Source organism: Manihot esculenta, chromosome 2, assembly GCF_001659605.2.
Source record: "Manihot esculenta cultivar AM560-2 chromosome 2, M.esculenta_v8, whole genome shotgun sequence".
NCBI lineage: Eukaryota > Viridiplantae > Streptophyta > Magnoliopsida > Malpighiales > Euphorbiaceae > Manihot > Manihot esculenta.
Genome location: NC_035162.2, coordinates 4059399 through 4082741, shown reverse-complemented (window position 1 = coordinate 4082741; position 23343 = coordinate 4059399). Strand labels below are relative to the sequence as shown.

Genomic DNA, 23343 nt, shown 5'->3' with positions numbered 1-23343 from the left:
GCATCCAATTGCAAGAAAATAACAATATATTTGGCCGACAAAGAGGTTTACGTCTCTACTCTATCATTGCAGGTGTTTACGTAAATCTCTTCACATTAACTATATTATTCTTAATTAATTAATCACAATACTTAGTGTTCTAGAGAAAACTCGACGCAAGCATCAAGCATGGATTTCCCTAATTAATATAAAACTAACACTCTCTGAACACGTAACCTTAAAATTTATTTGGTCAGTTTGCTATTTATGAAATAATTATATATCATTTTATATTATAAATTTTTTAAAAATTACTTAGTACTGATTTAATTTTTAATATATATATATATTAATTAAATTAAAAAGATAATTTAATATAATGTACAATAATCGATTGCCTGAAAGCTTATCTTTAAAAGGTCATGATTAGCAATATAATCCAAAAGATCATGTGTATTATTTTAGGGAATGTATATTATTTGAGCCAATTAATGATGTAATTAAAGGACAAAGTTCATAAATTTAATGATGCTTGATTGGTTAATCCCTTTCTTTCTTTTTTTGATAAAATTTCCATTTTACTTAAAAGGAAATCGTACTTGTTTTTTCATCAATTCCAACATCATTAGAATAAAAAACCTCAGATTTATATTAATGCTAATCAATAATAGAAATATCTTTGTGAAAAAATAATATTAATTTTTGACAACTAATTATACATGTTAAATTAATTATTTTTTAATTTATATAACTAATTATACATTTCTTCCATTATGCCAACTTTTGTTTTATTACACTAATGAAATTGATGGGCATGTTAATCTTAATTGTGTGTAACTATATGGAAGCCCCACATGAGTTTTGATTGACAGAGATGGGTGGATGATGTAGGAAATCCAGCGGATCTTGATGTGCCTGCAGACACCGTATACTTTCACCTACAAGAATGCTCCAAATCTCTATAATTGAAGTTCAATCTCCATTTGAACACCACACATCTTCTGTATTTTTCCCAGTTGTCTTGAACCAGTCACATGGAATAGGCGCTTTGCTAATCCCTTGTACCATTTTAAATTTAGGTAAATATTTAATTATTAAAAAAAGATAACTCAGTAATATATCAGATTTAACTAATTTTATCCTTAGACCCATAAAATATTCAATGATTAATATATAGTATCCACAAAATTGATTTTCTGAGTCATCTTCTAAAACTAAGATATATATATATAAACACAAATAACATAATTACGAGTTTTTTTTGTTGGCACTTGTCTGCGTCATACTGTAGAATATTATTTAGATTCTTGTACGGAGTAGAATGAATGTGCAGACCTACATTATCAATAATTATGTTTGGAATAAAATTTAAAAGCCCTATCATGAATTATTTAAAACAACAACAGCTACACCCAACTCACTTCAATATTATCACTTTTCGGCTAAAGTTTCACTGTAAAAAAAGAAAATAAAATGCCATGCAAGACGCGAGCAGTGAAAAGCAAAACTGAAAAAGATATAAGCCAGCGAGGTAGGTAAATTTCCAGTTTATACTTTAAGAGGATGCTTCCATTTGCCCCTGCTGGCTTACTGCCTTTCAGTGAGAGGCGGTTGTCTAATATAGGTGGCTTGGGAGTTAGCGAGTGTGTTTGTGGTCCAAACTGTGGTGGCATGGGGTGTTCATTGCATTGCATGCATTACCTTATTCGTGGATTGGAGGTTGTGGACCCAGCGCCGTGCTTCACCAGACACATCAACTCCACTACCCATCGTTTCGTATGCAATTGGCTCTTTACCTCCTGCGGCTCTTCATGTGCTACGTGACAGAATTCTGCTATTATAATCCCACCAAAATCCCCCATCCTCAGCTTCTCTTCATTTAGCTACTCAACCTCTCCTCTCACTCTATCTCTTGTTTTCCTCTCACCACCTTCCTCTCTCCCATGGTTCCACTCTTCCAATCATGCCTTCTCAGCCCAACTTCCACTTCTCTCTCCCAAGGTATAATATTTTTAAATAAATTATTTGGTTGAATAATGGATCCGTCTGATGTTAAAAATATTTCAATTTATACTGCAGGTGGATTGGACTGCTTTGCCGCCGAAATCGCCAGATTGAGAGTAACGACAGTAGCGGCGACAGCGGCAGCAACAATATCAACGTGGATGACACTGCCGTCTCTAACTCCGTAGAATGCTACGCCTGTACCCAGGTTGGTGTTCCTGCCTTCCACTCCACCAGCTGCGACCACGCCCACCAGCCCGAATGGGTGGCCTCTGCCGGCTCATCTCTTGTCCCTATCCAAAACCGGCCTGGCCCCAAGAAGAGTCCCTCATCTAAAGCCCAACCACGGGTACACAGAGGCCCCTTGAAAACAATCCTCGACCCTCGTAGCAAGCGCGTTCAGAAATGGAACCGCGCGTTTCTTCTGGCTCGTGGCATGGCTCTAGCTATTGATCCATTGTTCTTCTACGCGTTGTCAATTGGAAGAGGTGGTGCTCCGTGCCTGTACATGGACGGTGGATTAGCCGCTATAGTGACTGTTCTCCGCACGTGTGTGGATGCGGTGCATTTGTGCCACTTGTGGTTGCAGTTCAGGCTGGCATACGTGTCGCGGGAATCGCTGGTGGTTGGGTGTGGGAAACTGGTATGGGATGCACGTGCCATCGCCTCCCACTACGTGCGGTCCTTGAAAGGGTTCTGGTTCGATGCGTTTGTAATACTGCCAGTCCCACAGGTATGTGAAGTTAGCTCAGCTTGTTCCAGAAAACGTTTCTGCTCAAGTAATTTGTCCAATCACGTGGTGTCACGTGAAAAATTGTAGTGGAAGTAACAACCTAGTTGGGTTATCGAGGGATGTGATGATTTAAAAAAAGTATGGGTTACCGGTCATGGTGATAAGGTTAGATGTCATGTCCCCTCTGATGCATGGTTTTGTTTGGTTTATAATCTGGGCTAAACTTCACCGAGATAAACTATTCTCAGAATTAGAAAATTTATCTTTTTTCTAAATATTATAAGAATGATTTCACAATCATTAACTTGCACAAATTAAAATTTTTTATAATTAACTTCTTTAATTTAAATATTACATTTAAAATTATTATTAAATAGAATCTTACCATTACTAAGGGATGGTATGAAATATTATAAATGTATTCATATTAAAACATTAAATATTTTAAAATAGTTGCAGGTAAAATTTTCGAGACATTTTGGGTATTAACTTATACAAAATAATTTTTTTTGTTTTTTATTTTATTTTTCTGTTTTCTAATTAAGATTAGGATAGACAAATTAACACATTTAGCTCATTGTTTCGATCGACCACCGAAGCCATTCAGTTCTGGCTAGAAATGGACATGATTAATAGTTGTGTGTCTAATGTATTACTCTATTAGCCGTGAGTAGAAATGGTAATAATCCGATATTTTGAATATTGGATCCAATCAAATTTTAATAGTTTTTGAATAATTATAATTAAGATTAGAATAGATTTAAATATGAAAATATACGTATAGTGGATTAGAATCAAATTTGATTTTATTTATAGGTATCTGTTATAGAAGTCGGTTATATAAATAATTAATTTAATATAAAAATATATATTTTATAATAATATTTATAAATTTTTTCACAAATTTTCATTAAGATTTAAAATTTAAATATTATTTTAAAATATTAAAATTTTTAACTAAAAATTATTATTAAAAAATATTTTTTATATAAATTATTAATTAAAAACCTATGAAACTAAACGGCTTGAATTTTATTTTTTAAATGAATTTAAATACTTTGTATTCATTTTTAATCGGGACGAATTTAGTTATTGCTATTATAAATCAAGTTAGTTAGTTTAATTTTTGCGATATTTTACCCATACATTCTTAACTGTAGCTTGCTTTCCTTAAAAAAAAAAATTCAAATAAAATAATAAAATATTCATAATTTTTATAATTAAAAAATAAATCATATTACCATAAATAAATGAATTATACATAATAAAAATTTTTAAAAATAAATAATTATTTTTTTGATTAGTTTATAGCAAAAAATTTTAAATATAAGATATTGATATTTAAATATATTTTTTAATGTAATGATAAAAAATTATTTTAAAATAATTATTTTGTTTTAGTTATGAAAATCTTATAATATAAGTTTTGTTATAAAAAAAATACTTTTATTATAAAATAAATAGTGAAAAACAACTCAAATCTATATATTATTTAAATTTTAGCTGGATTTTGGAAATTAAAAAACTAATTTTCCAATTTTAAAAACTACACGTCTAAATAGGAAACTCTTTTTTCCAATTTTCTTGGAAACCTTTCAAATTATTTTAATAAGTTGACCAATGAACAATCTTTTGCTTTGCTAATCACATTGCAAGTTAACCAATGTTTTTGCTAAAGGGTTCTTTGATAATAACATCTATTTGATGAACTGTTGAAGTTTAATCTTATGGTTTTGCAGATACCTAGAACTTTCTTTGAGATTTTGACCATTTTGGTTTTGCAGGCTGTGTTCTGGTTAGTTCTTCCCAAATTGATAAGAGAAGAGCATATTAAGCTGATAATGACAATACTTCTACTTATCTTCTTGTTCCAATTCCTCCCTAAAGTGTACCACTGCATTTACTTGATGAGAAAAATGCAGAAGGTTACAGGTTATATCTTTGGCACCATTTGGTGGGGTTTTGGCCTTAATCTCATTGCCTACTTCATTGCCTCTCATGTATGTCAACTGATCTTTCTTCTCTCTTTTTTGGAGCTTCATATGAGAAATTATGTGATTGAAAGTGAAATATTTTGTGTGCAGGTTGCTGGAGGATGCTGGTATGTTCTTGCCATTCAACGGGCAGCTTCGTGCCTGAGGCAGCAGTGTCAAAGAAGACCAAATTGTGACCTATCTTTGTCCTGCTCAGAGGAGATCTGTTATCAGTTTCTGGCATCTGCAAACACAATTGGAAATCCATGTGGTGGTAACTTTACCACGGCTGTTAGAAAGCCAATGTGCTTGGATATTAAAGGCCCATTCAAATATGGAATCTATAAGACTGCTCTACCTGTCATTTCCAGTAATTCTTTGGCTGTCAAGATCTTTTATCCCATATTTTGGGGTTTAATGACTCTCAGGTACTTACCACAAGAAAAATGATATCATTTCTTGCAATTCTTGGGCTCTGAATACAAATATTCATATACCTGTCTGTATTCCTGCTGTTTAATCTGCAGTACCTTTGGCAATGATCTGGAACCCACGAATAATTGGCTAGAAGTAATTTTCAGTATATGCATAGTCCTTAGTGGTTTAATGCTCTTCACTTTGTTGATTGGGAATATCCAGGTGGGTTTCATTCATTGATTAGTTTAACAGTTTTTAAAATCTGTTTCAAATGATGAATGAAGAATAATCGACGAATGCTATTGAAGGTGTTCCTGCATGCGGTCATGGCAAAGAAGAGGAAAATGCAGCTGAGATGCAGAGATATGGAATGGTGGATGAGGCGGAGACAGTTACCATCTCGTTTGAGACAGAGAGTTCGCAACTTCGAAAGACAAAGATGGGCAGCCATGGGAGGTGATGATGAGATGGAATTAATCAAAGACTTACCTGAAGGACTCCGACGAGATATCAAGCGCTACCTTTGCCTAGACCTCATTAAGAAGGTAACAGAAGTCACCATTCCCAATAATTAACTCTTTAGCCCTCTATGCCAATTTTGTCAATACAATCTGAATTTTCATCAGGTTCCTCTGTTCCACAACTTGGATGATCTTATTCTTGACAACATCTGCGATCGGGTTAGGCCCCTTGTGTACTCTAAAGATGAAAAGGTGAAAAACCCAGTTCAGTTTAAACATTTCATCGCTTTATTAGTGATAGTGATAAAGTGATCTGACAAATTTTCGTTACTATCAAGCAGATAATTAGAGAAGGAGATCCTGTGCAAAGGATGGTGTTCATCATTCGTGGGCGTATCAAGAGAAGCCAAAGCCTCAGTAAAGGCATGGTAGCAACCAGCGTGCTTGAACCAGGAGGGTTTCTGGGTGATGAGCTGCTTTCTTGGTGCCTCCGCCGCCCATTCATAGACCGGCTTCCAGCCTCATCTGCTACATTCGTTAGTATAGAATCTACAGAAGCATTTGGACTTGATGCAAACCATCTTCGTTACATCACAGATCATTTCCGTTACAAGTTTGCTAACGAAAGGCTTAAGCGGACTGCGAGATATTATTCCTCGAATTGGCGAACATGGGCAGCAGTGAACATACAATTTGCTTGGCGGCGCTACAGGAAGAGGACTAGAGGTCCGGTGACTCCTGTAGTAGAAAATGGAGGCTCTGATCGTCGGCTACTTCAGTATGCTGCAATGTTCATGTCAATCAGGCCACATGATCACCTCGAATAAGACCTTGCTTAGATACTCTTCACTTGTATCCATTGCTTAATAAGTCTTGTTCCTTGCTTTAGGCGCAAAATTCTCCATGGTAGATAGACCTGGCCATGGAATATAAACTTTTTATTTTTTGGCACTTGATAGCCTCATTCTTCGCAAGTTGATTAAAAGTTTATTTTTGTTTCTTTTACTTCTGCAAGGTCATGGAATCTTCTTTCGGAAATTCAGCTCCTGCTAAATTTATCTTTGTATTCTTTACATCATTTTTAGCAAAATCCATCATCTAAATATGAAAAACAAAATCTAAATTTCAGTTAAAGTTCCCTCCTTCCCTTTGTAACTACTTTTTTCTTGGTGGAGTAAAGAGAGAAAAAAGATAATATCTTAATTCACATGAGAGGCCAAGCCCCATTAGCCTCAATATTAGGGGTTGAAAATTAGGGAACAAAAGCTTCATCCAGTTTTAGCATACAATATCCAGATTCTATACATTTCTCATCAATTTCGCTTTGTACCAAGGAAGAAAGAACATGGAGCATGTCGTAATCTCCTGGCCCCCCTGAATCCACTTTGCTCCTATTCCATTTTGCTGCAGCTATTTCCAGGACTTCAACGTAAAAATTTTACCTTCTCTACACCTGCATGTTCTAGAAATCGCTATTATTCTTATGAAATTGACTGGACAATTTCTTCTTCAAGTGAAGGTATATATATATATATATATATATACATACGCACATCTGTTTGAGCTTTTCTTTATTACCTATGCAATTTACGTGTACTTTTTCCCCAATTATTTTCAAGCAGAAATCTTAACGTTGAACGGCTAAATGGGTTCGAAGCTTGCAAAGGAGGGGCTAGGAAAGGCTGAGACCTCAAATTTACAACATGCTCAACATTCATTCATCAATTACCTCACCACAAGTATATATCTTCGAAGCTTGGTATCGAAGCATCGCAGGCGAATGCTTGTTGCTGGATATGATCTTGACATGTCATATATCACAGATAGAGTATTAGCTATGTCATTCCCTGCAGAACGTATGCGAGCAATGTATCGTAATCCTCTATGGCAGGTGAAATCTGTGCTAGACATGAGGCATCCAGAGCACTACAAGGTACTTGATTATGTTGTAATGTTTGCTTATTCATGAAAGTTGAATTATTTTTGTTCTGTATATTCTGCAGGTCTATAATTTATGTATCGAGGAATCTTACGATCCAGCACATTTTCATGGTCGTGTTGAGGCATACCCTTTTGATGACAATCATGTTCCACCTCTGGAAATGATGAAGCAGTTTTGTGAAAGTGTTAATACATGGCTATCACTAGACCCCAAAAATATTGCAGTTGTGCACTGCATGGTATGAGACTATTGCAGATACAAATGTGTTGAGTTCTTTCACGTTTAGTTAGCACCAATCTTGTTAAATGGTTGAAACTTGCAGGCTGGTAAAGGTCGAACAGGTTTAATGGTCTGTGCCTACCTTGTTTACAGTGGCATGACAGCAGACGAGGCTCTTCAATTGTATGCAAATAAACGGACTACGAACAATGAAGGAGTTAAGAACAATCAATTATAAGTCCTATAGTTTATCAATTTTGATACAAAATTCTTAAAGCTGAAGAAAGATTAAAGCTTTTTCTGCTGACAGGTCTCAATACCAAGCCAACGTCGTTATGTGGGGTACTGGGCTAGTGTACTTTCGTTTCCTAAGAGAATTGGAGATGGACCTCCTAAAGCAAACATACCTCAATCTTGTAGCAGAGAACTGCGCCGAATTCGTCTTTATGACGTGATTAACACTGTTTCAATCTTCTTTGTGGTCACAGAGTTGGAAGAGGTCATTAACTAAGTCTCAGTGTCCCACGCTCGCTTTCAATGGTCAGGTCTCGATACTGACTTTTGTTTGACAGGTACCAGGCCAGCTATACCGTCCAGCTGGGGAAGTTGCCAGAGGTTACTGCAGACCCATTACGAAAGGATATCAGAGAAATGCTAGTCCTCGCTACTATATCTCTTTTATTGAAGGTGATGAAGAACAGAAGAAGTCCGAAGTAGAAGAACCTCGCATTGTAGTTCAAATGGACACAGAAAATCCCATCATCGATCAAAAGAGCTGCCTGGACTTCTACTTCAATAAACCTGTAGAGGTTACAGGAGATGTCCGTGTTATATTCTACCAGAAAATGATCGGAGGCCGCCTTTTCTATGTCTGCTTCAACACAGCTTTCATCAAGAATAGCTTGCTACAGGTAAATTTTACTGCTCTTGAACATTAATTACAGGCTTATGCACACTGATATTGATTTGATCAATATTCAAGAACCTGGCTTTTGTAACCTTGCAGTTCTCAGTGAGAGATTTGGATAAACTTGGGAATAAGGGTAAATCAATATGTGGGTCTTCCTTCTGCTTGGAGCTGCTATTTGGTCCGGCAAGGGCAAATACAAACCCTGCATGCATTCCTCCTTCTTCTGATGAGAATGAAGATCGTCTTACTGACGATTGTTTCTGAAATCTTTTTCAAAATGTATACAGTTAACTAGACGTCCTCCTCCATCAAGATATATTATGAGACGTGGTCTCGCTGTCTAGTTTTTCATGGACGGCGGCAGGAACAAGTAAAGAAGATGAAGTTTTGTATCTTAATTAGGTACTGCTGAGATCATGGCAAAAGATCAAAATGTGCTTCGCTTTTCTGTTCTTGCGGATGTCTAATTGGTTTTCTTTTTGGTGGATCCGATTGCCCATTTCTTTTGTTTTGATTTGAAAAACTTTGGATTTATTTCAAGGACCAATAATAAACTGTCAGAAGCGGCGATTATAACTGGAGGGCAAATTAAATAAAAAAACCGAACTTTAGACTTTTACCTTGTTTCTTCGAATCTTGGCTGCACCATCTTCCCCATAGTCTGTTTATGCTCGAGATCTAAATAAAGTCTATATTAATGATTTAAAATATGTTATATATTTAAATAAAAGTTTGGGGTAAAAGAGTAAATAAGGGAAAGAGCAGTGGCAATTGGGCAAAGAGGATTAGGAAGCTAGGGTTAGGAGGGTATAAAAGTAGGAGAGAAGAGAAGCAAAGCAAATCCGCCCGAGGCCGAGCGCTTCCCTCGTGAGTAAAGGGGTGGCGTGGTATTCCACGGGAGAGGTTCCTTTGAAAAATCGTGGCGCGTGAAAGTGCGACGGGCGCACAATAAGCAAACTTGGGGCTGCCATGGCCGCTTGGCTGCTCTAGTCTTTGCAGCCATAGCGATGGGATTGCCCTACATTTAATTCTTCCTTTTCTTTTATTCTTTTTGAAAAAAATAAAAGATTGAAAATTGAGTTTCTTTTCCTTTACTTGTTCAACATTTTTCGGATACTTTTTCTTATATGCAGTTGATTTTTTTTAAAAGCGACAAATTATAGGAAAGAAAATGGGAAAAAGGAATTTGTTGTTTCAATTTTAGCTCTCTCATAAGTAGTTTTTGGTCTTGACAATATCTACGAAAGTGAGAAGGAAAATCCGTTATTGGAGACGATTATGCACAGTAGATGTTCGATGTAAGTTCATTGATCAATACGGATAAATGTCGGCGTTAATTGTAGGGTAGCATAGCATTGATGTGAAGCTAGGGTTAGGAGGGTATAAAGAGTGGAGAGAAGGGAAGCAAAGCAAAGGCCCCAGAGGTCGAGCCCTTCCCTTGCGAGTAAAGACTCGGCTTGGTATTCGACGGAGAGATTTTCTTTTGAAAATCGGGGCGCGTGATAGTGCGACGGGCGAGTGACAAATTTTAGGAAAGAAAATGGGAACATAAACCTGTGGTTTCAATATTAGCACTCTCATAAGCACTTCTGGTCTTGATGCTACCTTGGAAATGAGAAAGTAAATCCTTTACTGGAGGCGGTTATATGCACACCAAGTGTTTGACGTGAATTTATAGATGAATGCTGATAAAAGTCGGGTTTTGATCCTTCATGGGTTAGATGATGGAAATTGAGTTGAAAATAGTGAGTGAATGAGTGAGTATGCTCAAATTGAGTTGAACATATTTGATGTAGAATGAGTTAAGAGTTAGCATTATGTGAGGGAGGTATGTGGATGGAGGAGAGAAAATGAAAATGGATGAGGAGAAATGAGAGAAGGATTGCTGCTGGAAAGCAGAGAAGAAAGGGGCACATTTCAGCCCTTGATTGTTTAACTAAATAATAGGCATAGTCTAGTGGCTAAAGTGGGAGAGCAAGGTTCAAGTCCCTTATTCTCATATCCCCTATCTCACAAATAATAATAATAATAAAATCCTAAGGATGCACACTGCACATTGATCCTTTGCAACTGCCTGATTACTTGGATGTTCTTTATGATACTGATCTAAGCATTAATTCTAGATTATAGTATAATCTCAGAGAGATACCAGATGAATTCCTGGACACAATTCAAGCATGTCTTGTGCACCTTTTTTCCCCCCTATTTTTCTTGCCCTGAAACCAAGGATGCCAACAGCTTGCTGGGCGAGACATAATTATACTCCTGCCATGTATTTGGAGGGGGTTGCAATTATGAAGGATGTATAGAACAACAATTTGAATCAAGATATAGAGAAGGAAGAGAGAAAATTGAAAAGAGGATAGAACGTCAAGAGTAAGGCGAAGGGCTGTGTGCTAATTAGAGTTTTGTCATTCTTTGTGCAAGCGGTTCCATTTGAGTTTTCTTTATTTGGCTCTTCTTGTTTGTTTGTTTTTTCTGTGTCCTAGAGTAGGGGTACTGTTTTTATCTCGGGATTGACCCTTGCAGGTCTCTGGATATATCAACAGAGGGAGTTTATTTTTGGATCTGCCTTTGAGGATGAACTGCTTAGCTTGTGGTTTCGGGGAGGCTTTCTTCTTGTGGTGTTGCGACTTGGAACCGTTGATTTGTCCGATGAGTCACTCGTCCGTTGGCCATTGAGATGCTTAAAACTCTATTGTACTGCCTCCTTCTATGATCGTTTTTCTTCTGAGTTCTTGTCTGGTTAAAATTTCCTTTCCTTGCTTGCATGCTTTTTTTTGTTGTGGTTCTCATGTCCTTTGTTTCTATCAAAATGTTGGATTGGGTCCACTGAGTGTTGGTTGTGCTTTTTCTCAATCTGCTTTTCGGTGTTCTGGGAGGTGGAACGATGATTCAGTTGCAGAAGTAGGATATGGACTGGGTTTATGTTTTCTTTCATATTTGGGTTGTGGGTTTGGTTAAGGTTGATTTGATATGTTTTTTTTTGTTTGTCGCAGGATTTGATATGTTTGTTAGACCTTTTAATTGGACTGGTTCGTATTTTAGTCCTCATTAGCTTTGTACAAGCTTGTTTGGCCATGTAAAATGCAACACATTACTGGCATTAGTAAAAAGTGTTCCATTTGCATGTATATTTTCCATTTTGTAATACGCTCTGATGAAGGATCCGGTGATCTTCTTCAAGAATCATGGCACACAGGCCTGTGCTTCCAAGGCATATGCTGTTCGCTCTTATATTCAATTTCTATCAGGCGAGCAAATTACGTCAACGTGAATTGTGGGCTGATCCATTAAACCACTCTCATCTCACTGCGGACATGCTGATTTCAAATACAGAATTCATTAGATACCAATAATTAAAGGCACGGGAACTATTTCAGCATGCAATACAAAGAAAAACTATATGCAAGTTATTTGTTGGGGCATTGTAGTGTAAGATTCTTGGATAGTAATGGTGATAAATGGAGTTTGATATCTGGAGAAATGATGGGAAGGCTAAAAAATAATTTCAAAAAAAAAAAATTACGCGTGTTTAATGTTTCGTTCAACTGTCTCCGTTCCTCGCTCATAATTTCAGAATTTCAAGAGTGGGTCGATTTGAGAGGAAACAATCTCCCTTTGTTAGGCAGAGTGCGTTTGGTCTAACCACCCGTCCGAGGCGGCGTTCATAACCCAGATCGGACTGATTGAAAACTGAATCGAGGTTTTTCTCTAATCATACATGCATGTACAAATAATATATGTATTACCTTTTGTCCCGTGGTTTACTTTTATCCTTTTCTTTTAACTGTGACGTTTAAGAGTTACTGCTCGATATTTAACATTCTTCATTCTTTTTTTTCCTTCATTTTTATTTCTCACTGGACATGACAAAAAAAAAATGGTTTCAATATTTAAATTAAGTATTAAATACATCTGTTTGAATTTATCAAAGTTAAATTGGCGAATAAGTTATCTTCATTCTCCTATGCATGAAAAAAATAGAATTAAGATATTAAAATTATTTGAAGTACAGACTAATAAATAAACGTTCCCTAGTAACTCAGTATTTTTAGTTAAAGTACACCTCAAGTTTAGGTGTTCCTTGCCACTAAGAACTAATGTGCTCACCTTTTTCATTAGCAGATGCAGCAGCAATCTGGGGTTTTCTCCTGTATAAATTTGAATCAAGTAGCTTGGTCTGGTGCAGCATAAAATGGATCCACAATAGCATTTACACCAATTGCCAGAACTCCATCAGATTCTGAATTTCTAAAATATAAATGCCAAAGTTGGATATTGGAGAAGTCAAAACATTACGTGACTCATGTTTCTATCAAAGCTTTGGCATGGGTGTAGCTGCCTTGCGCTTTGCATACTCATGTGCGATGCTTATTGCACTCTTGCTATGACGCAGGGAGAACTCTGCTAGTAGGATCTGGCTTTCTTCTGACGTCAAATCACCATGACAGCCCTGCAAATGTTAATGCAACAACTGAGATTTCCATTAATTTCCAAAATAAATTGCCACAGCTAATGAGAAGTTTGGCCTACAGGAAGGAAAAAGGAAACTAGTAATGAACCTCCATTAATATAGGATTAAGGCTTAACTGAGTCCAATTTAAATTGAATATCATAAATAATCAGATCTGTGAACATCAGAGTTAATGATAACCCTTTTAATTATCAGAAGCATAACACTTTAACAACATATGTCAATGATCAATGAACTTATGAATCTAATATATCAGACAAAATAATGATCCTTCCCCCCATAATTCTCCTTTTCATAAGCAAATCTGTTGGTTCCTAAACGAGGGCGCCTGATCACCCTCATTTTTAGGATGAAAATGAACATGCTTAGACTTCAAAGAATTTCTTTTATGTCTCAAGGAAAACAATGGAAGATCAAACAGGTAAATCTGAAAAATCTGGAACCAAGGAGGTAAAGTTTTACCACCATGAGATTATGACACTGATAGGCACATTGACAAATACATGCAGTGAAAAAAAAATGTTTTGGCATTTGAATCTGCCTTCTACCAGCTGCAACAATTGACCGCAAACACTGGGTGTATGAAGCTACCAATTCAATTTTCTATATACACAAGCACATCAAGTTTGAATTGGTAGCTAATTAGAGCAATTACTCTTGAAGATTGAATTGGTAGCTACTGATACACAAGCACATCAAGTTTGAATCTAGGGATCCAAGTTGGCTAATTAGGCAACAACCATTACCAGGCGAGAACTTCTGTCACAAACAGCATGATGCATGAGGATGCCTGCTGCAACTGAAACATTGAACGAGTCTACCATGCCTTTCATTGGAATACTGCAGTGCAAATCAGACAGTTCCAGGGCTTCATCACTTATCCCCCTGCAATCCAGGACTCACTTGGTATTTCAAAAACTAAGAAAAACTTAAATAATAATCTGTCTCATTTTCATTTTAAATAGAGATACAAGAGTAGACAACAAAATTACTCTTGAAAACATTGACATTATATGCATAAGAGCTCTGTTAGTGGCATGATGAAAATACTTAGCTCTATTTATGAACAAATAGTATAATTTGAAAGTTCGTTACCTATTTTCATTTCCAACTACTATTGCAGTTGGGCATGACCAATCCATGTCATAAACAGATACCTGTGCATGGCATAAGAAAGTCAGACATACCTACATAATTTAACCACTGCTCTGTTTGTTAAAGGATAAACTGTATTCCCATAGAAACCTGCATAATTAACTATTTACTCTAAACACCATCTTCCATGAGAAAAAGTTAGCAAAATACACAAAGATAGGTCATTACTGCATCCATTCCAACATGTGTTGTGGCTATTCTATAACCACGTGATTTTAGAACTTCAAAGCACTCTTGGGTAGAGTCCCAAAGTTCAATGTCCAACCATTTCTCTGCACCCATGCTAACATGGCGATTTTCTCTGTACCTGCAACAAGAAGAATTCATATGGTATTGGTAAATTAACAGTTGACTCCTCCATCAAGGCTTCCTGAAAATCAAAAGCAGCTGAAAGAAACTAAATTGCACCTTTTATCACTGTGAACAAGCCATAGAAAGTATGATAACATCAAATACTAGTCCCAATGAAACATTTCTGCTCCTAATCCAGATTCAAGTACGATAGCTATTTATTTTAAACAGGATGCTGGATAAGCAATTTCTAGTAATACTTCAACATATACTCAGATTTGATAAGATCACGAGCCTACTCCAGTGTCGATTTTTACTGAAAACCGCTCTGATTCAAGCCGCCAACATTTTCATCTCAAATCCAACCAATCAATGCAGTGAACTTGTAAGCTTAAAACTAAAACGTATCCTAAACCATACATCTCAACCAATCAATATCTCAAAAATATCTGCAATATGACATGCCATTGCAATTGGTCTCTAATGCAAAACTTGAGTTGTGTATGCACGAAATAGACAGTCAGTAAAGCACCCTTATTTCAGCAAAAATCTAAAAAAAAAAATAGGGGGGAAACGAAATGCATCAATCCATTTCACCTCAATTTCCAATGCACCTTTTCGAGCTATCGCACGAGACCACATGAACTGACTGGAATCCTAATGCATCAGCAGAGCGAAACGTAGCTGAAACATTCCCAAAGTCACTCAATCCTTCCACCACCAGACACACCGAGTAGCTCCGGTTCTTAACCGCACTCCTAAATCTCTCCTTCCTCTCCTCCATTATGTACGGCCCAACTGCCTCCAACACTTCCCCGCTAGTCAAATGTACACCACTCCCACACTTAAACCTATCCAAGTAAGGAAACCACCGCCTCACCCGTTGTGCGAGCTCGAATCCACTGTCAATAATCGGAGACGTCCTCCTCTCCATTTTCATGAGTCCCGAAACATCATCACGGTGGTTCAGCAAGTGCTCTACGGTGTCGCTTTTCTCGGAGTTATCTTGCGATTCGTCTGCTGCAAATTCCGTGGATTCAAATGAGACAGCTCCTTGCAAAGTCCCAAAATGCCTTGTAAGAAGTCTGCAGGAACTGGAACCTGCACCCAGCAACAACGATGCATGAAGAAAAGAAACCAGAAATGAATTAGAAAAGATAAAAACTTGCAATACAAACACAGAGCGGACCTGCAAGGGATTGAGAGAGGGAATGGAAATTGAGGGAGAGGAAAGGAAAGAAGGGCTTGGGATGGAAGAAATGTTGTTTGGATGTTCCGATGGAAGATATGGATGTGGGGATTAGGGTTATTATTTTGCAAGATCTCATGTTTTTGATATTGGCGCCAAGAGTAATGGAGGGGATGGGGAGGCGAGGGGGAGAAGGGACTCAAAAAGTTTACGGTAGTGGATAGAAGGGCTTGTTTGGATAGCGTTTAGTGAGGAAAGATTAAACTATTCTTCTTTGTACGCTCGGACAACAGGGAGGAAAGCTCGTAGGAAGAGAGGTTATAATTTTTATTAATGATTAATGAAAAGTGATTCACCTTATTTTTTATTTTTTCAAATAAAACAAAATCTTGAAGGGTGAAAATGAAATTACATATATAAATTTTTTATTTAAATAATAATTGGAGAAATGAAAAGAGAAAAAACCACTAATAAGAAGATAATTTTTGGACTTAGTCTCTTTATATTTATTCAGTTTACTGAACCTTTCTATTTTGTATGGTTCAAGTGAAAAACCAAGTTCCTAGTGTCACGTACCGAAGGTGACACACCCACGAGCTCCTCAAAATTGTGTGGTCGTAGGCCTATGGGAGTGGCCAAACGACCCAAGGAGCCAAATTGCCCAAGAATTATTGGGACGGGCCAATCGGTGGAGAAGAACAGCAGACGGGTTGCTGGATTGGCCAATTCTGCCAACAGGGCAATTCTGCCAGCAGTGGGCGTCGGGGGCAGCGGGCTGGCACACAGGCAGTTGGCAAGGCGTGGTAGGCCTACGAGAGCCAACTGGGCCTGCGGGGTGTGTAGGAGCTGCGAGGCGTGCTGGAGCTGCAGGACGCACAGGGGGTGCGGGGCGCTGTGGCAACGGGCCCGCGGGACGCCTACTGGCGCGGGGCGCTACGGGGCGCGCAACGGGGGCGCGACACGCAGGACGCGCAGGCACTGCTGCGGGGCGCGCGGGGCTGGCGCGCAAGGCAGGCGCACGCTGGGAGCGCAGGCGGGCGTGCGCAAGGATCGGGCTATCGCTGGTTGGCCTACGGAGCTAGTTGGCCCACAGCGATGGTTGGCCTGCGGAGCAAGGCAGAGTGAGGTTCGATTCTGCCAGAGACGGAAAGGCTCGGGGACGTGCTGGAAGGCGCGGGAAGGTTCCAGAAGCATCGGGGGCGCGCGAGAAGGTGCCAGGAGGGTCTGGTTGGCCAACGAAAATTCCAGGGGAGTCTGGTTGGCCTACGAAAATTCCAGAAGCGCCCAGAACGGGCCAGTGGCGCCCAGAACAGGCTGGAACAGCCCAGAAGCTTCCAGAAATCTGCAGGGGCAGCAGATTTCTCACCAGCAGCAGGGGTCCACGAGCTGGTTGGCCAGCAGAATCCAGAAGCTTCCCAGGGGTGTGAAATTACCATTTAGTCCCTGAAACTTCTGGAAGGCAAATTCTGGCCACATGTTTGGGAGGGCTTTTCCACCATAAATTGAGGAGGTGGAATGCCTATAAATAGGGGTGCTGGGGCATTTGTTCAGCACCATACCAAGAGCTTTGAGAGCCATCCTTGAGAGCTATTTGAGAGCACTCTCTTGTACACAAGTGAGGCAATCTTGTGAGAGAGTTTGAGAGCACTTGTACATAGCTTGAGTTTGTAATCCCACAACATATTTAATGTAGTGTTTTGGCTATTGTTTGCCAACTCTTTGGATTGTTCTTTCTAAGCTTCCGCTACGCACATCTCTATTGCCTAAGTTGGCATATTTGGGGTAAGGCTGACTAGTATTCTCAAGCTTGGGGAGAGTTTACTAGTGCCGCACGGGTGCTTTAATTGGGGTAAAGCATTCTGCCCGTGACAGTTGGTATCAGAGCTAGTTGAGCCTGATTCAGCCTATTCCTGCTACAAGCTTCTCTTGGGGAAGTGAAGTTTGTAACATAGCCGCGTTGGGAAGACACTCTTGGTTGGGTGAAGTGGGAATCATCTCCACCGAAGTGAAGGGGTCTTTGGTGAAGATAAGCAAGCTATTGGATAGCGTTCTTGCCGAAGGGTCGTGCTAGCGAGTTCGTGCAAGAGGGGGAAAGCGCTGTTCGTTGTACAAGTGTCAAGCATGTCTGGCAGCAGTGGTATGGAGACCACCACCAGTGCGCAACCCTCAAGGGAAGGGAGGGGCCGTAGGGAGAAGTCCCGTGATGTACTCGCCACATTGGAGGAAAGGCTGGCAAGGGTTGAAGCCGCTATGTCCGAGCATAGGGAGAAGTGTGAGGACATGGACCTTCGCATTTTTGAGCTCGAGTCCAAGGGGGACGTGGATGAGCTAAGGGACGAGATGCAAGGAGCCTTGAATGTGGCAGTGGACTTGGTGTCCAAGAGGGGGGACAAGTTGGAGGAAACCCTACGTCGATTGCGAGAGAAGGTGGACCAGCTCGATGTAGAGCTAGGCTTGTGCAAAACCGCGGTGGCGAGCGGTAGGGGTGCAAGCACAAGCGGGGTTGCTGCCAACATCAGGTATGATGCTCCCAAGCCTAAGCCTTATAGTGGTGAGCGTAGTGCTAGGGAGATAGATAATTTCTTGTGGACTGTGGAGAGGTATTTTGAGGCTGTGGGGATCCTCGATGATGATGGGAAGATTCGCAATGTACCTCTCTACTTGAGCGACATAGCCATGGTATGGTGGAGGAGGAGGTGCGAGGATGTCAGGAGAGGGACATGCACCATCTCCACTTGGGCTGATTTTGTGAGGGAGTTGAAGAGGCAGTTTTATCCGGAAAATGCCGAAAGTGAGGCAAGGGCCAAGCTAAGGCGTCTTCAACACAAAGAAGGGCATATCCGCGAGTATGTGAAGGAGTTTTCGGAATTGTTGTTGGAGATTCCGGATATGGGAGAGAAAGACGCACTCTTCTGCTTCCTCGATGGCCTAACGAGCTGGGCCAAAATGGAGTTGCAAAGGCGAGGGGTGCAAGATCTCGCCTCTGCAATAGCTGCTGCCGAGTCCTTGATTAAGTTCCAAAGGAAGAATTTCAAGGGCGATAGTGAAAGGGATAGCCCAAGGCACCACAAGGACTCAAGGCATGTTGATGGGGAGCATGCCAAAGGAGATGAGGCCAAGAGGGACAAGCCGCGGATGGACAAGGGCAAGGAGAAAATGGGTAATTCTCCAAGACCGCCTATCAAGTGTTTCATCTGCAAGGGGCCTCATAGAGCTTTCAACTGCCCAAAGCGGAATGCATTGGCTGCCTTAATCAAGGAGATGGAGGATGAGGAGAAGGAGCAAAGTGGAGTTGCTTCAATGGGTCTCCTACCTACCATCCAGTCCAAGAAGGTGGACTTGCCCAAGGGACGAGTTTATGTGGAAGCCAAGGTGTTGGGCAAGAAAATCAAGGCCATGGTAGACACAGGGGCCGAGAAAGTCTACATGGACAAGGGTCTTGCTGAGGAGATTGGGCTTTCATATAGCAAGCACAAGGGCTATGTGAAAGGCTTTGATCAACACAAGGTCTCAATTGCTGGAGTTGCGCGAGGTGTTGATTTTTGCATAGGGGACTTCCGAGGTAAGACCGACATTGTGATCGTGCCTTTGGAGGAGAAGCTGATGTACTTGGGGATAGACTTCCTCAAGGAGAAGGGAGCCTTCCTCATGCTACATGCAAACACCATGGGATTTATGGTGGAGGGGCAGCCACTGTATGTGCCAATCCATAGTAAGGATTGAGTTGGGAGGAGAATTTCCGAGGCAAATTTCTCTTCCAACATTGGGGCGATGACGCTGGTTGAAGGGCAGCATGGAAGCAAGGGACAAGAGCAACGAGGGCGTTGCCGGAATGGGTGGGGGAGGATGTCACGTACCGAAGGTGACACACCCACGAGCTCCCCAAAATTGTGTGGTCGTAGGCCTATGGGAGTGGCCAAACGACCCAAGGAGCCAAATTGCCCAAGAATTATTGGGACGGGCCAATCGGTGGAGAAGAACAGCAGACGGGCTGCTGGATTGGCCAATTCTGCCAACAGGGCAATTCTGCCAGCAGTGGGCGTCGGGGGCAGCGGGCTGGCACACAGGCAGTTGGCAAGGCGTGGTAGGCCTACGGGAGCCAACTGGGCCTGCGGGGTGTGCAAGAGCTGCGAGGCGTGCTGGAGCTGCAGGACGCACAGGGGGTGCGGGGCGCTGTGGCAACGGGCCCGCGGGACGCCTACTGGCGTGGGGTGCTGCGGGGCGCGCAACGGGGGTGCGACACGCAGGACGCGCAGGCACTGCTGGAGCATTTTTTCAAATCATGCAAAAATAGAGAAATATTTTCAAAAACATGCAGGATCCGAAAATATTTTCGGATTCTGTGTCAACGCAGCGTGTTCGCCAGTCATACTGGCGAACATGCTTGTTCGACACCCATGGTGTCAAACTGGGTGTCGAAGAAGGAAGAGTTCGACACCATGGGTGGCGAACTCTGCCTTTCTGAGCTTGTTCGCCACTATGAATGGCGAACAAGCTCGTCCAGGCCACGGGAGTAGTGCAATCTGCTCCCGTGGCATGCCAGCTTGGCGGAAAGAATTGTTCGTCACTTAAAGGGGCGAACAATTGTGCTGAGTGGCATGTTCGCCACCCAAGGTGGCGAACATGCATAGAAAACTGAGGAAAAGTGTTGGCAAACACTTTTCTCATGCATGCCCGCTGAATGCCCCTGCACCCCTGCACATGCATGCAGGGCTAGGCCTCCATGCATCAGCTCCTCCTCGGCAGAAGAGCTTTCTTTATTACAATAATTTTAAAATAAAAAATATAACTACTTTATTAAAATAATTTTAAAATAAAAAAATAAAATATATTAAATATTTTTAAAAAATAAAATATTATATTTTTAAATAATTATTAAATTTTATTATCTCTTAATTTATATTTACTTTAAAAATATTAAATTTTATTTTTAATGTATAATAAATTTAAATTTTTAAAAATAAAAAAATTTATATATAATATTTTAATAATAAAATTTTTTTTCATAAACTATTTAAATTTAAAAAATACTACATAATAAATTAGATAATTTAAATTTAAATATTATAATAATAATATTATTAAATAATATTAAAAATTGATTTTATAATAAAATTACAAATGAATTATTAATTGATTGATAATTAAAAAATATATAATTTTAAATATAAAAAATAATTTTAATATTAATATTTTTTTAATTAATATCAATAAATAAATTTTAATTTAATATAATATTTTATTAATTTTTATAAATTTTTTAAATTTATATTTATTTTATATATTTAATTTTTATTTATCAAACAAATTTGTGGTATCACATGCAACTGAGGTATCACATGCATTGTGATACACATGCATGTGCATGCATGTGATATAAACAGAAAACTGTTCACAGCTTATAGTGGCAAACACTTTTCCTCTTTCTGTGCATGTTCGCCACTCAAGGTGGCGAACATGCCACTCAGCACAATTGTTCGCCACTTAGCATGTTCGCCACTCAAGGTGGCGAACACGCCACTCAAGGTGGCGAACATGCCACTCAGCACAATTTTTCCTCTTTCTGTGCATGTTCGCCACTCAAGGTGGCGAACATGCCACTCAGCACAATTGTTCGCCACTTAGCATGTTCGCCACTCAAGGTGGCGAACATGCCACTCAGCACAATTGTTCGCCACTTTAAGTGGCGAACAATTCTTTTCGCCAAGCTGGCGTGCCACGGGAGCAGATTGCACTGCTCCCGTGGCCCGGACGAGCTTGTTCGCCACTCATAGTGGCGAACAAGCTCAGAAAGGCAGAGTTCGCCACCCATGGTGTCGAACTCTTCCTTCTTCGACACTATGGGTGTCGAACAAGCATGTTCGCCAGTATGACTGGCGAACACGCTGCGTTGACACACAGAATCCGAAAATATTTTCGGATCCTGCATGTTTTTGAAAATATTTCTCTATTTCTGCATGATTTGAAAAAATGCTCGCACTGCTGCGGGGCGCGCGGGGTTGGCGCGCAAGGCAGGCGCACGCTGGGAGCGCAGGCGGGCGTGCGCAAGGATCGGGCTATCGCTGGTTGGCCTACGGAGCTAGTTGGCCCACAGCGATGGTTGGCCTGCGGAGCAAGGCAGAGTGAGGTTCGATTCTGCCAGAGACGGAAAGGCTCGGGGACGTGCTGGAAGGCGCTGGAAGGTTCCAGAAGCATCGGGGGCGCGCGAGAAGGTGCCAGGAGGGTCTGGTTGGCCAACGAAAATTCCAGGGGAGTCTGGTTGGCCTACGAAAATTCCAGAAGCGCCCAGAACGGGCCAGTGGCGCCCAGAACAGGCTGGAACAGCCCAGAAGCTTCCAGAAATCTGCAGGGGCAGCAGATTTCTCACTAGCAGCAGGGGTCCACGAGCTGGTTGGCCAGCAGAATCCAGAAGCTTCCCAGGGGTGTGAAATTACCATTTAGTCCCTGAAACTTCTGGAAGGCAAATTCTGGCCACATGTTTGGGAGGGCTTTTCCACCATAAATTGAGGAGGTGGAATGCCTATAAATAGGGGTGCTGGGGCATTTGTTCAGCACCATACCAAGAGCTTTGAGAGCCATCCTTGAGAGCTATTTGAGAGCACTCTCTTGTACACAAGTGAGGCAATCTTGTGAGAGAGTTTGAGAGCACTTGTACATAGCTTGAGTTTGTAATCCCACAACATATTTAATATAGTGTTTTGGCTATTGTTTGCCAACTCTTTGGATTGTTCTTTCTAAGCTTCCGCTACGCACATCTCTATTGCCTAAGTTGGCATATTTGGGGTAAGGCTGACTAGTATTCTCAAGCTTGGGGAGAGTTTACTAGTGCCGCACGGGTGCTTTAATTGGGGTAAAGCATTCTGCCCGTGACACTAGCATCCCCTCTTTGGGCTTTTTCTTTCTAACTTTGTCCATGGGCCTTCTGCTTGATGCTTTGGTTGGGACTGCATTAGCTCATTTTCTTTCTTCAAGTCTAAATTACTGAATTATAATGGGCTTGAATCTCTCTTCCTTGAGTAACGAATCTCCTTTTATATTTGGCAAAAAAAAAAAAAAAAAAAAACCTTAAAACATGAGATGTACATTTTAGCCAGAGGCTACACTTAACCCTGAAAAGATGACATCGTTAGCAATCTAACTGTGAGTAGAGTCTCTTTTAAGAGCAAACTATGAATTTACAAAATATTTCCATGACCAAAGACACTGGCAGATCTAGTGGGGCTCAGGGGTGCCATAACCCCTCTCGTTTGTTGAAGAAAAAAAAATGTATATGTATATATATGCTAAAATATTATTACGTAACAAATTTTGTTCCTTGGTTGGAAGTGAGCAAAAGATTAAGCATTCTGGATAAATCTATTTGCTTACCTGGGGATCATTTCAGTTCAAACTTTCTTGGCCTCCAAGCTATGCTTGACAAGATAGTCTTTGTTTTCTTTTCTTTCTTTCTTTCTTTATTTATTTATCTTGACTCTTACTCCCACTGAGCAGGTGAAAGGAAATTCAATTGCTGGTTGCCAACTTGCCATTTTTTACTATTCTTACACACTGGTAGGATCACGCACGCACATATATTTAAGCTTAGAGTCTCAG

At 40.2% G+C, this 23343-nt stretch overlaps 3 protein-coding genes across 6 annotated transcripts; 2 read left to right on the top strand and 1 right to left on the bottom strand.

Annotated features, from left to right (window-relative positions):
* The first annotated feature begins 1601 nt into the window (after window positions 1–1601).
* LOC110609243 (cyclic nucleotide-gated ion channel 2) lies at window positions 1602–6572 on the top strand. The gene is made up of 8 exons (XM_043953980.1): window positions 1602–1980; window positions 2059–2716; window positions 4501–4716; window positions 4801–5117; window positions 5217–5328; window positions 5415–5651; window positions 5733–5819; window positions 5909–6572. Exons 1-8 carry the CDS (start codon window positions 1943–1945, stop codon window positions 6392–6394), a joined length of 2151 nt encoding a protein of 716 aa, XP_043809915.1. The 5' UTR covers window positions 1602–1942; the 3' UTR covers window positions 6395–6572.
* Window positions 6573–6722: 150 nt separating this feature from the next.
* On the top strand, window positions 6723–9732 carry LOC110603241 (phosphatidylinositol 3,4,5-trisphosphate 3-phosphatase and protein-tyrosine-phosphatase PTEN1). Of its 2 annotated transcripts, none has more exons than XM_043953982.1 (7): window positions 6723–6996; window positions 7190–7500; window positions 7571–7747; window positions 7832–7945; window positions 8039–8227; window positions 8301–8639; window positions 8735–9732. In XM_043953982.1, the coding sequence occupies exons 2-7, from the start codon at window positions 7213–7215 to the stop codon at window positions 8900–8902; spliced, it is 1275 nt and encodes a 424-aa protein (XP_043809917.1). In that variant the 5' UTR covers window positions 6723–6996; window positions 7190–7212; the 3' UTR covers window positions 8903–9732. The 2 variants fall into 2 exon arrangements, with proteins under 2 accessions (XP_043809917.1, XP_043809916.1); XM_043953981.1 differs by having other exon boundaries at window positions 6723–7086.
* A 2877-nt stretch (window positions 9733–12609) lies between these two features.
* Window positions 12610–23255, bottom strand: LOC110609769 (tRNA (guanosine(18)-2'-O)-methyltransferase). 3 transcript variants are annotated; one of them, XM_021749564.2, is made up of 7 exons: window positions 15751–16039; window positions 15176–15662; window positions 14439–14577; window positions 14211–14272; window positions 13862–14000; window positions 12941–13094; window positions 12610–12821 (listed from the first exon to the last, which is right to left on the bottom strand). In XM_021749564.2, the coding sequence occupies exons 1-6, from the start codon at window positions 15887–15889 to the stop codon at window positions 12957–12959; spliced, it is 1104 nt and encodes a 367-aa protein (XP_021605256.1). In that variant the 5' UTR covers window positions 15890–16039; the 3' UTR covers window positions 12610–12821; window positions 12941–12956. The 3 variants fall into 3 exon arrangements, with proteins under 3 accessions (XP_021605256.1, XP_043809919.1, XP_021605255.1); XM_043953984.1 differs by lacking the exon at window positions 15751–16039 and adding an exon at window positions 23119–23255 and having other exon boundaries at window positions 12610–13094; XM_021749563.2 differs by having other exon boundaries at window positions 12610–13094.
* Window positions 23256–23343: the final 88 nt, after the last annotated feature.